The 13,527-nt window shown below is 42.0% G+C and overlaps 2 protein-coding genes across 3 annotated transcripts in view; one reads left to right on the top strand and one right to left on the bottom strand.

Annotated features, from left to right (window-relative positions):
* DOCK2 (dedicator of cytokinesis 2) overlaps window positions 1-13,527 on the top strand; it is a 397,914-nt gene that overhangs the window by 208,542 nt on the left and 175,845 nt on the right. The window lies entirely within an intron of this gene.
* INSYN2B (inhibitory synaptic factor family member 2B) overlaps window positions 1-13,527 on the bottom strand; it is a 150,567-nt gene that overhangs the window by 52,980 nt on the left and 84,060 nt on the right. For both annotated transcript variants that reach the window (XM_049109156.1, XM_025434191.3), the window contains exons 2-3: window positions 2,162-4,389; window positions 976-1,050 (exon numbers count right to left, since the gene is read on the bottom strand). In XM_049109156.1, coding sequence (XP_048965113.1) covers window positions 976-1,050; window positions 2,162-3,507 — 1,421 coding nt within the window. In that variant the 5' untranslated portion in view covers window positions 3,508-4,389. The remainder of the gene's footprint in view (window positions 1-975; window positions 1,051-2,161; window positions 4,390-13,527) is intronic.

Genomic DNA, 13,527 nt, shown 5'->3' with positions numbered 1-13,527 from the left:
GGAAAAGTAATAGAGAAGGCTCAACTGTATACTTTAGTCAGACAAAATTAGATGCCATCAACTGAAATGACTGCTTTTGGCTACTTTTCTACATTGCCACCAAAAGTGGACTTCCAGCTAAGGGGGCATCGATCTTTCTAGTAATAACAGTAATAACCCTTGGATTTGTACAGAGGTTTGCAGTTATAAAAGGTATTCACCTATATGAGCTAATTTGCTCCTCATAGTGACTCTTAATAGGAATAATTGTCCCCACTCCATAGATGAGGCAACTGAGCCTCAAGCGGTTGAGCAGGGCTCAACTTGGGGATTTTGACTTTAAGTTTAGCGCACTTACTGCTATATGATTTTTTCCCATTTACCACTTATAAAAATCTACTTTATGGTAGCAACCTTACCCTCTGCTAGAAGGAAATTATGTACTTAGTAGTGAACACAAAGTGCTTAGTACAGTTCTTGACACATAACACGTGCTTGACAGGTAATAGCTACTGCTGAGGAAGAAGCAGCGTGGTGGAATAATTGAGATCACAGGGCTTGGGATCAGAAAGATCTGGATTTGAGTCCTGAGTCTGACCCCTCCTGCTCTCTGAAAATGTTTAATGCAAGCTGGGTCACATAGCTTAGCTTCCCCAAAGACACTGACACCTGCCTCACAAGATGTAACTGTGAAATAAGATATAAATATGCACACGGAGCTTAGTGTGGTGCCTATACTTACTGAGCAGTAAGTGTAGGGCGATTAACAAGATTTGCTCATAGACCTTATTGTAAGGAAAGAAAGCAATGTCTGCCTTGGAACCAGATGTTAACATTTCCGAGTTAAACATCTTTTTTTTTTTTTTTTTTTTTTTTTTTAAGTTTCAGGTATTCAAAGGCTTCCTGTCCTTGCCTCTCTCTTGACTTTCTGTGTCTAAGAGAGTTTACAAGGGTGTTCTGTGGCCCCCATAGCAGGCCTTGGTTGTGGCCAGGTACCTGTATATGATGCACGCCGTGTTCTGGCAGGTACTGCAATTGTTGAGATCTTGGCCAGTTCGATAAAAGTTGCGCCTGCAAGATAGAGCATTTGCTGGATGAATCTATGGGCAAACCCCATGGGATGCACACATTCTAGCAACTGGTTTCCTATAGCATAGCATTACTGATAGGAAATCAGTAGCAATGCTCTAGAGTTGCATGACAAGTAAAGAAACAAAAGACCCATGATCACAGGACCTCACATTTCTAGAGGGCTTTATAAATGTTTAACCGTTTTTATATCTGAGGTTTTCTTCATGCTGACAACAAGCCGGTGAGATGAGTCAGTTACTCTTATCCCCACGAATAGCTAGGGAAACTGAGGGACTTTGCAAATAGCAGGGAGATTATTAAAACTTCTGACCATTTTGTTCAGTGCATTTCTCGGTATCACCACAGTGCTTTTCTCTTATAAGGCAATGTTGGGTCTGATTCATATCAGCAAATGCCAGTTAATTACTTCTTCCTTCTCCTACCCTTTTGTTGATTAGCTTTAGCCATTCCTTCTTCCTAGTCTTTAGGGGGCACTTTTCAAAGGACAAACATTCCACACCTAAATAGATCACTGCCTTCTCCTCCCCAGACTGGTGCTGAGTCACCCAGGAAAGCATTTTGTGACTTTTTCTCTTTGCAGAATTGTGATCTCATTTCAGTTCCTTACTTAGCCGATCAGTGATGGAATGGCTGAATCCATCAAAGTGGTCAGTGGAGGGGAAGGTCAACAGTAACCTCAAGTCCTTTGTAACAAACACACAAATAACTAAAATCCTATGCAAATACAGCAACTTGCTAGAAGGATGGAGTAGGGGGGAAGTGCCTGTGTGCTATTATTCTCTGCCATCATTTATTAACTGGCCCCCTCTCTTTATAAAAATAACTTTTGGCCCTATTGTTTCACCACCACCCTTTCTCCAGTCTATTGATATCTGGACACAAAAACAAATGGCAATGGAAATCCAAAGCCTAGAAATGGATGAAATCTATTCAGAACAAAGGGACACCATTGGTTATGATTTGGGGAAACCACAGAGCCTAAAAGACTTCAGAGACATTTTATTAACAGGAACCAGTGCTCTCTCTCTTTGCCCCTGTCCTGGCAAATGACTTAACCCAGTAGTTTTCAATGTAAAAAAATTCACCTTACCCTTCTGTGAGAGCTCGAGCTTTCTCCAAGTCTTGAATTACATTCAAAAGGACTTTAATTTTCTCTTGGTTCGAGTGCAGAGATTCCTCCACGGATTGCAGCCTGCCTTGGAGATCACAGAGTTCTCCCTGTGCCAGGTGAATTGGATTAATCCCACCAGTGTCTCTGTGGCTCTGAAGTTTGGTCTCCCTCCTTGGAAGAGGAGATGGGAGGTGACTGCTTCCAGAATAATTTTGAAACTCCATGGTGTCTGACTGGGTGGGATTCTTTGCCATCTGCTCCTGACACATGGGGGCAGAAATTGACATGCTGTTAGTTTTGAGTGACAGCAGATCTTGATGATTGTTACTCGATGACGAACAGTCTGAAGCCCCTCCAGAATGGGCTGGCTGGCTGTGGGAGTCTGGTGAGAGGGAGCTGTGAGTCCGTGGAGGTGATGGAATACATGTTTCCTTTGACCGAGATGACAGTGGGCCAAGGTCTTTGTCATCAGAGTTGTCTTTGGGCAAAAGCAATTCGGGTTTAAGTTTCCCTGTGCCTGGCATGTGGTTGTCATCGCTGGTGGCATTTATGCAGGAAAGGGATCTTTCTGAATCTGATAGTGGCCCTGTTCTCTCATCACTTGGGCACACATCAACCAAAGGATGTACAGAGTTGCTTATGTCACCTGACCTGTCTAGAGTGAAAGTAGACTTTCTAGCTGCCCAGGTAGGACTGTGGTAAATATCATCTGGGACCTGAATGGCAGCAGTTGCTTTCTCTGAGGCCCTCCAAGTCCCTGCTTCCAAGCATATGCTAATAGGCCCATTGCTTTGCACCTTGGACATTCTAGGAGGAAATGGGTGGGCCACTTTGACCCTTTGCGGCCCATCCTCGAGATGCTGAGCCAACCTTAAGTAGGCAAGGTCTGAGGATACAATGTCCTGTTCGGAGAGGTTGCCGTTGACCTGGATGGCACTTTGGGATACTGTTGGCATTTCTACCAGGGACTTGCTGGCTGTGAGTCTCTTCCTTTTGAAAACTGGGAAATGCTTCCTGAGACTGGGGGAGGTTTGGATCGCAATGTTCCGAAAGCCCCCTGCCTTCTGGGACCTGGGGAAGGAGAGTGAGTAGGTGGGGAGGTGATGGTGTCTGGAGGCCTGAGTCTTGCCCATCACAGCTGGGTCCTCAGAAGCTTGGACGTCAACCTCAGCTAGGCCAGGTGGAGTCTTACTGGTTCCATCTTCCTTGAACCGTACCTGCTGTGATTTGCTCCTGCGATGGTGAGGTTGCTTCACAAACTCCACTGACTCTAGGCTGTTACGCTTTAGAAGCACAGGCCGCACTTTCATATTTTGCTGGGCCATTGAGCCTCAGTTGGAAGGATTGGGACCATACACTTCTCTGGGGCACATTTCCTTAGGTCTTTAGAGCAGCATCTAAAGATGGTGACTCAGACACGGAGATCTGCCAGCCAGGATGAAGTGGTCCTCTCCTCTGTGTATAGGAAGCTCTGTTGGCCATTCCTAGCCCGTAGATTCTCCTTGGGAGCAGTCCGTAATGCTTCCCCTGCAGTTAAAATATTATTTCATCAAGGTGATAATTGCCGCTTAGATAAACAATGAGTTAGGCTAATCATTGAACATCTGATCTACCAGGAGAGCTGGTGGGCTGTTTATCAAGAGAGGCTGGCAGGTGGTTCTGATCCTGGAAGAAACTTGCTGTCTTGAACAAAAAGACAACAAAAGTACCATTTAGGGGATAGCGCCAGACTCCCAGTGTGTGAATTCCAAAAGAAACCTGCTACATTTGGAACATACAGCTTCGTTTCCCAGAGCATCAATTTCTACTGTAAAACTGTAGGAAACTTAAACACATCTTCTTTCCACAGCATGTAAACAGACAGGGAAATCAATGGCCAGGGGGCTGGCTTCTTTGATGATACATGATGCCCCTAAGAGAACATACCCATTTGTGTCAATCACAAGTTCCTCCTTTGGGACCATTGCTTTCTTTCATGCTGTTTCCCTGTCTGTCACAAAACTCAGTGGGGTGTAACCAGGACAGGATTGAGGCATCCAAAGGCATTCAGAGGGGCAGAGTCTCTGTTGGGGTGTCTTGGCTGAAGGTCACATGTAGGCAAAGTGAGCCACGCCTATGGCCTTTGGAAATTTGAATGAGAACTGAGTTCGCTCGGCCCAGGGGCAGGGATCTGACACCTGGCAGTCCTGCTAGCAAGTGAGGAGTATCTGAAAGGGAAGAGAGAATGGTTGCAACTGAGAATGCAGTTTGGACCTGGGTTTCTCTACAAATACCAGCACCCTGGTCAAGTGCTTTAGAGTGGCTGTTCTAGGAGTAAGTCAGGCGCACTGCCCTTCTTTCCATTCTCCTAGTGAGCCAGCCACCTGTGGCCTCAAGACCTTAGAACAAAACATCTGTCTGCCTGGACCATTTTTTTCTCCCACTCCCAGGCATCACTCAGAGAACTATTATTCATCTTTGACATCCCGGCTTATATGCCACTTCCTCAGGGAACATTTCCAAGGACTTATCCCTCATATACGCCTGTGCTAGACCACAGCAGGACCCCTGCTCTATACCTTCTTGGCACATCTTTCATAACACAAACTGCAGCTGTCCTGAAAGAATCATTTGTGTCTGCATTTATTGAGTGTGTGTTTTCCTCCACTAACATGTAGGCTCCAGGATGGCAGGGGCTGGAACATTTTTTTTTTTTTTTTTTTTTGCCTGAGTATTTCCAGCCTTTAGGCTCACTGTAGATATATAATGAGCATTTGTTGAGAGAATAGATAGCTAAATAAAAGGCAGATCCCTTGGAAGCAAGGGAGGCCTGGGTGTGGTGTAGAGGTCCTAGGGCATCCTACTAGCATAATAGGTTTGGTGAGTTCCCTCTGCTTTGGCTGTAACATTTACTTAAGGACAAGATTTTCCACTAATGTCTTCATTTTTTAATTACTTTCCAGGAGATAAGTGTGCATAAAATTATCCATAAAAGGTATACCTTTTAGTAAAAGCAGTTACCATTTATTGAAGGCTTACTTTTACCTTACTGAGGCCTTTACATGCGTTAATCATAACAGCTCACGTTTACTAAGTGCCACGTGCTGTTCTAGGCATTTCCTAAGCTGTAACTCACTCATTCCCTACCCTAAAGAGGTGAACACTATCGTTATCCCTGTTTTACAGCTGAAGCTGAGGCCCAGAAAGGTTAAGTAACTTTCCCAAGGAGACACAACTAATGATAGAGCCAGTGTCTGAACTGACACAGTCTGTGCTCTTAACCTCTACAACCCACTGCCTTTCCAACATTGCATTATCTCACTAATCCTTACAACATATCTATGAATATTGAAATCCCTATTGGACTGATGAGGAAACTGAGGTTCAGAGAGGGTAAATACTCAGTGAAGGAGCTGTGAACCCAAGAGCCTGTGTTCTTCCCCATGACGTTTTGACTTGGTCCCCTTGGGATCTGCCCACTCTGTGGGGCAGGTTATATCAGTGCTCTGAGAACAGACTTTGAAGACCTGTACAGGTCTGGAGAGGTGCAGGGGACTGTCCCCCGGACTTGCCATGGCAAAAGAAAAACCTGTTTTCTCTAAGTCCAGTGATTCTCACAGCATCAGATGAGGCAAGTTTGAAAGCCACCTGGGTTGACCAAAGGATTTTAAAGGAAAATAAAAGTGCTAAATATTTGGATTATCTTGGAGAGAGTATTATGTCTGTGGTGTCGGCCAGGAGTTATTAGAAATGCCCATGGCAGATTCGGCTTTCTTAGCTCCCAGCTTCCTTGAGAAAGACCAACTAAGCCTATGAGGCTGGGGCAGTTGAGTGGCAGGTCTGAAAGGGAATAGGATCCATCTGTAATGCTTATGAGTTATCAAGTTGTCATGAAGCCCTATAATTACTCCTCACATTCTGGATGTATGTTAGTCCTGAGTTGAGATCCCTGTCCCTTCCTGGTTACGGGTTTGGGGGTAATACTTATCCTCTCTGAGCCTCATCTTTTTTTCATCTGTTAAATGCAGGTGATGCTCATAGCATAGATGCTCACAGATACATGGGTTTGATGGGAGAAGTCAAGTGAGATATTTATGCAAATCTCTGATATTTGTACAAAGCTCAGCATACAGTAAGTGGTCAGTATGGGTTCATTATTGCTCTTAATACTGTTATCCTCATCTGCAGCCAGATTCCCTTGTGGATTCTGGAAACTTTTCCAAGGTGGGTAGAGCCACTCTTGGGACAGAGAATGGACAGAGTTTGGGGTAACCATCTCACATTTGCCTCACCTGTCTGGAAAGCAGGGCTGGCTTCTAAGAGCTGCAACAACCCATAGCTCTCTAGGGAGATAGCCCTGCTCGTGATGGGTTCATGACAATCCTGAACACTACCTTTACAACCAGTTTCATGTTTCAATTGACTACAGCATTTTTAGGTCTGGAAAAATCCAGTAGTCCATCCCCTCATTCTATAACTAAGTCCTCCTCTCTGCATCATCCTCTTCATGCAGCAAGTAAGCCTACCTGATTACCTGTAGTAACAGGGAGCTCACTACTTAATCTCATAGTTGATAATAATTATTGTTATTAATGGTAGCAAATACATATTTAAAATTTACTATAACCATGCACTGTGTTAGAACTTGATATTTAATCCTTAAAATGGCCTTCTAAATATGATCCCTCATATACACCTGTGCTAGACCAGCTCATATATTTAATGTTTGTGCTGCAGAGCCTTGATATTTGTATGTCTACTTTTGTGGATTTCTTTGCTTAATTGTCCACTACCTCTTCTGTCTCCTTAACTATTCATTAATGCTTTTCTGGATAACTTAACTCACTTAGGCTACAATTGTCTAAAGCTGGTTTTCAAAACAGCTAGTGTTTAGTGAACATTGATTATGTGCCAGGCATCGTGCAGGTGTTTTTCTTTTACTTTAGTCTTTAATCCTTATGACAATCATAGAGGCAGGTGCTACCTGTCCCCCATTTTATAAATGAGGACACTGAGGCACATGAGGTTAGGTAATTTGCCATGTTACTCACCTGGTAAATGATAGTGCTGATATTTGAACCCAAGGACTGACCCTGGAGCACTGGCTCCTAACCACTGGCATTTCCTGCCTTCTCCAGAACTGGGGAAGGACTGATCTTCTTGTGTAAAGGTGTCAGGCAGGTTTCAAAATCCTTCCACATTTTCCTTCTGAAATTTGGCCATTATTCTGGTTTATCCCTGCTTTTTCTACAGAAAATTTATGTAACCTTGAGATGTTTATTGTTGATCTTTAAAAACAGTTGGTTTTCCATTTTTAAAGATTCAAATAATGTAGATAATCAAAAAAGGAAGAAAAAACATCACCTGAAATCCTATGACCCAGACAGAACCACTCTGCACCACCAGTTTGGTAAAGTTCATTGTAGGCAACTTGCTGGTAACATCTGCACATTCATTGCATACATATTGTGTACATATTGCATATACCTGCAGGTTTACAGAAAGCTTTTTTTTTTTTCTGGTAAGCTAATAAGACTGTGTTGTCCAGTTATCTGGTTAACCATGACCTATTTAAGTAGTATTTTTTGTGACTATTTAACATTTAGGCTGTTTCAAAATAGTTCATTTTAAATAATGTTGTAAATAACATTTTTAAAGTATATGAACCTTGGATTTTTTCCTGTGGAATAAATTCCTAGAACAAGAATTAGAGGGTCAAAGTGCCCATCGATTTTACATTTTAGTGATATTACTTTTCTTTCCAGAAAGTTCTATTAGCATGCAATCCTACCATTACTGCATCAGAAGTCCTTTTTACTAAAGCCTATTTATCACTGTGTTTGGTCAATTTCAGATGATTTTTTTTTTTTTTGTCATTTCCAATAAAATGGGAAAGAATTGTATCTCACTATTCTCATTATGGAATTTATTTAAGATTGGGCATTTTTCCATATGTTTATTGGTTTATACTATATTTGGAATGAAGAGTTGAAAGTGACAATTTGAATAATCAAGTCAAAGTAGAAACTATTGTGTCCTAGACATAACCTAGGAAGCTTAGCAAATATAAAAATCTCCACTTTTAAAAAATGCATAGTTAAATTCCAATTATTCTGCCTCCAATGCTCATCATGATCTTTGTACTGATATGTCCTAGAGAATACACCTGGCTAAAGGGAATGACCCTCTGTAGGCCTCAGGTCTCACAGGCTCCCAGCTGACCATCAATTGATAGGGAGTTCTCTGGATTTCGGTGGTTAGGGCTTAATTAATATCTTGTCCAGAGTCCAGAATCACTCCCCAGAGATAACTGTAGTAGTCTGGTGCACGCCTAATGGCTAGGGATTGCTGCTCATCATTACAACACTATATTCTCTCCTCCCTTGATTATTGACTTATTGAACACATACTGTTTATGTTCCAGCCATGCCTTTGGCCTACGTTGGATAGTTATCATGAAATATGTGTCCATCTAGTAGTATAGAAACATTTAGTATTACCTCTGTAGACCAGAAACTTTAGACTTTCTCTAGAGTAGACACCTGGTCCTCTTCTCTATCATATAATTAGAGTACAGTAAAGGGTTAAGTACCTAGGCTTTAGCTGATGTTTGAGTTGGGCTAGATCTTCCATTTTCTAACTTAACCTGGAATAAGTGACATGGCCTTTGTTAAACCACACAGAATTGTTGTGAGGATTAAATGAGATTATTTATATAAAATGGTCAGCACAGGCAATGTTAGCTCATCAGATACTTCCTAACTGGAGCCCATGGGATACATGTCAGTGGGTGTTAGCTTACTGACTTTTCCTCAGGAGAGTAAGCTATAGGTAAATATACAGGAGGAAATGTACAATGAGGAAATGTAGCATTCCCAGGAATCCTGCCCATCTCCTTGCCACCTCCATGCTTTCTGTACCACTTTGGCATTGCAGTTGTCTCCCTGAGCAGTGATTATCTGCTGACCCTCAGCTTCCCCAACTAGACTGCAGACTCCTTGAGAGCAGAAGGTGATCATAGTCCACTTTGAACCCCTGATGCTTACCTCCAGCTTAACAGAACATGCAATTACTTCTTATCAAAACAATGAATATAATCCCATTTACATAATTTGCCTTAGCTTCTATGGCATGGAATTGTTGTCATGGAATAAATGTTTGTGCAACTAATTAATCAAGAGCAAATTGATTAATTCACTTACAAATTGCTTTCCTTTTTAATGATATATTATCAATGATATAGCATGAGTAGGTCTCTGGGACAAATGAAGTGTCTGTCCTTTAGTGTACTATATTTTCTCTATTTATGACTCAGATTGAATTTGGTTAAACTTTATTGAGAACACATTATGACCTGGGGGCTATGACAAACATTGTTGAGATTATAAAAAAAAAGTAATGCTTGATGCCCATTGGAGCACTAAGGTGGTACCTGATAATGCCATCTCATATGGAATGAGTCCCTTGGAAGTGGTACAAAATGGTGTACAGAGCTGGAGATGACTTGGAGGAAGATTTTTGGTTCCTTTTATATATATTCAAATCCTGCTTCAAATGTCAAAGGACTTTACATTTTAAATAGGGTTTGACTTTATCCTGTAGGCCGGGAGTCAGCAGTATTTTTTGTTGTGTTTGTTTTACTTTTTTTTCTCCAAAAGGCCAGATAGTAAATGTTTTCAGCTTTCCTGGCTGTACAATCTCTGTTGCAACTGTTCAATTCTGCCATTATGGCAGGAAAGCAGTCAGAGACAATACGCCCACAATGGCTGTGACTATATTCCAGTAAAACTTCATTTATAAAATAGGCGATGGAACAGATTTGGCCTGAGGGGCGGGGCATAGTTTGCCAACCCCTACTTTAGGCAACAGGGAGTCATTGGTGGTTTTTGAGCAGGAGGTGCTTGATTAGATTTTTGTTTTTCAGAAAAGGCTTTAGTTGCTGACATGTTGCCATCTCCCTTCGCCTCCTGTACTTAGAGTCAGTAATAATAACCCTTACTATTTATATCACACTTTACCACTTACAAAGCATTTTCAAATCTCATGTAATCCCTACTAGGAAGGCTTGGAAGCATTACCCTTGTTTTAAAGAAGAGGAATCAGTTCCAGAAGAATTAGATGACTTGTTCTAAGTCACAGAGGTGGAACTGGAACCCCTCTCCCTTGATGCCAGCTTGGGGCTCTAGTGGAGAGCCCCAGGCTCCCTCCTCCCACTCCATTTGGCTGACCAGGTATCTATTTTATGTGTTGGTTATTTTCCCCCAGCTAAAGGGTACATTCATAAAAGGAAGGAATATGTCTTATACTTCTTTTATATTCTGCAAAGTATGAGGCACAGTGCCAAGTTTTTTGGGAGATACTTCAAAAATAATTATTGATCACTCACCACTAGATCTTGTGGTTCTTCACATCAAAGTTTAGATTCCCTTCCACTTAAATTTAGTTTACTGCTTGGCCAGATCTATTAAAGCATTACTGCATACCCATCTGAGATTAAAGAATTAATGTTTGTGGTCCAAGCCATTGTTTGTCTCTCCAATTGAAAATTACCCCAGCAGCCTTCTCAATAAGGAGCAGAGAGCTGGTAAATTTTTTGTGTCTCTCTGAGTCTACACTTTCCCCAAATGGTCAAGAAACCAAAGGGAATTGGCTTTCTTTTTGCCTTCTGGGATTACTAAGTATAGGTGTACTTGGGGGCAGAATTAGACACCAAAAGGCGAGGTTAAGATAAAAACTCATATATTTGGAGTCTAGAAAGGTATTGGATATATAGTGATCATGAAATCTTTTTCTCAAAGTTCTGGCCTTTTCTCAAAGGTCAATGTGCCACATTTGACCTTTTCTCACAATTTCTGCTATCTATACCTGCATCTCCATCATCTATCATTTGTACCACCAAAGAGACGTCTCCATTTTTGCCCCCTTTACCATCCATCTGCCACACAGCAGCCAATGATTTTTATAAAATTTAATCAAATCACATCAGAGCCTTCTTTGAAACTCCCCAGAAACATCGTACTGAATTTAGAATAAGGTCCAAACTTTACAAAATCTGCAAGAACCTACATTACCTGGTTTTGCCTACCTTCCTGACTCCACCTCATATCATACCACTTTTACCTTTACTTTCAATCTGGATCCCCCAGTCCTGCACAAGAAGGATTCATTTTCATCCTCTGGTTTTTGCGCTGGCTAGTTATTGTGTCTGGACTAGGCTTCTCTCAGATCTTTCCAAGGCTGGTCTCTCACTGATGATGCCTCAGCTCCAAGAATGTCCCCTCTGGGAAGCCGTCCCTAATCTCTTCTCCATCCTTCATGTCCTCTGTGGCCAGTGTCCTATTTTATTAGCTCTTTTATTTATTTGTTGATTGTCTGTCTTTGTCCCTATTTATTGAGAACCCCAATAAGCATTTGTTGAGTGAATGAACAAATGGGTTCTTATTATTAACTTTAAGGAATCATTCAACCTTAGAAATAGATCAAAGAACTTTAAAACTTTAGACCTTGGGGACCATATCATTTGAATGGTTTTTGGATCTTCTTTAGTGGTGAAATCATGTTTCTCCTAAGTCCAAGCTTAAGACTAATCCTGATATTTGAGACAGAATAAAACTAAACTGTTCCAGAAAAGGGAGGATGCAGTGCTCCTCCAGTAACTCTGAGCCACACCCGGAAATCTTAGTGCTTCAAGCAAGCCCATGTTGAAAACAGCTGAAGCAAACCCCCTCATTCTGCAGCTGGGGAAACTGAGGCTCTGAGCAGTTCTCCTCTACCCATAAACTCTTCAAGAAGAAAGGGGTCATTGGTTTGCATCCCAGCCCTCAGCATGGCTGCTGGCACAGAGCAGGAGCTCAGGGAACATGTGTTGAACTGTTTAAGTGACATATTGAGTTGAAGCAGAAATGGAACTGGGTGCCAAATCTGGAGGCTCTGATCTTCCAGTGCAGCAGTGAGGATGTAGAGGGACCAGGGCTTCCATCTGGTTCAGGTTCAAGTGCCTCATTGCAACCAAACCTAGTAGATAAAAACCAACTTCATGCTCCCAAAGACCTCTCACATGGATGGAGAAGCCACCAATGCTATTATTTTGTGCCACTCCAACCTCTGATTGCATTTGTCAAAGAGAACAGGGAAGATAGTATTGCCATCTCCCTCTACCTCCTCTTCATTCTTATTCACTTTCTTCTTTCTCCTCTTCCTTTAAAAAACTGTAAAATGTTTTAGGCATATAAAACAACATAGAGGAAAGTATAGTGAACATAACAAACACTGTGAAATGTTACAAATTCCTCCTCTGTTCCTTCTCCTCTTTTTATTCCCTCGTTCTGTCTGCCCTCCATCTCCTTTCCTGTTTATTTCTGGTCTTCTCTCCTCATTTATCTCCCCATCTTCACCCCCAACTCTCTTTGCCCTGCCACCTCTCTTGCCCTCTTTTATATTGCACTTCTCCCTCCTCATCCTTGTCCCCTTCTCCCTTTATTTTCTTCCTCACAGCCCCTTCTCTTGCCTTCTTCTCTTCTGCACCTTTAGTAAGTGCCTGTGGGTCAGTGATTCATTCCTATGGCTGTTCACTTTCACTGTCAAGAGTGGAAACTCAGTGTCTCTTGGAATTGCCTCGTTTACAAACCTTGGGGTATCTGTCCTTGCAGGGATAGTTCTTTGGTCCACATGTGCCTTGGCTAGAGGCACTAGGTGCTTCTACTGCCACTTCTGAAAGGTCATGTCCAGTTTCCCTTCTCTAGGGTGAAATTTTACTGCCATCAGATGCAAGTACTGGCTGGTTTGTCCAGCTTTTTCTCAAAGAGGAAAGAGCAATGTTCTGATACCTCTCTATATTTTACTCAGCATTTCCAGAAGGTTTTTCTGATATCTCTCACTGCATTTTTATTTCTCTCTATCACTGGGGACATTTTCTTACCACCTTTTAGGCTATCCTCTTTTGACTTTAAAGAATTTGATTTATTCTTTCTTGGACCAGACACTGGGAAAACTGTCTGCTAAGACATATAGGAGAATCTGGACCCTTTCGGACTTATCATTAGAGAAATAACTCTATGTGTCAGATAGGAGTGGGAGTGCAGGGTTGAGTGGTTATGCCTCCCCCCACCCCCCACCTTCTCTATCAGCTCAAAGCCAGAAGAGCCAACAAATAGACCAGTGATTTGCATTCCTATAAACATATTCATTCATAAGGTAGAGTTGGCTCAAGTCACTTCTAGGTTCTTTTTCAATGTTGAGACTTACATGCTTCCTATTTCAATACAGAGGAGGGATCCAGTGGCAGTGGAAGGCAGGAGATTCCTTCCCCATTAGTACCACCTTCTTTGGTTTTGTGGCACAGGGGAACTCTGTTTCCCTCTTATTTA

This window comes from Canis lupus, chromosome 4 (genome assembly GCF_003254725.2).
Source record: "Canis lupus dingo isolate Sandy chromosome 4, ASM325472v2, whole genome shotgun sequence".
In the NCBI taxonomy this organism is placed as follows: Eukaryota; Metazoa; Chordata; class Mammalia; order Carnivora; family Canidae; genus Canis; species Canis lupus.
Note: the sequence above shows the minus strand (reverse complement) of the source record. Positions and strands in the feature narration are given on the sequence as shown.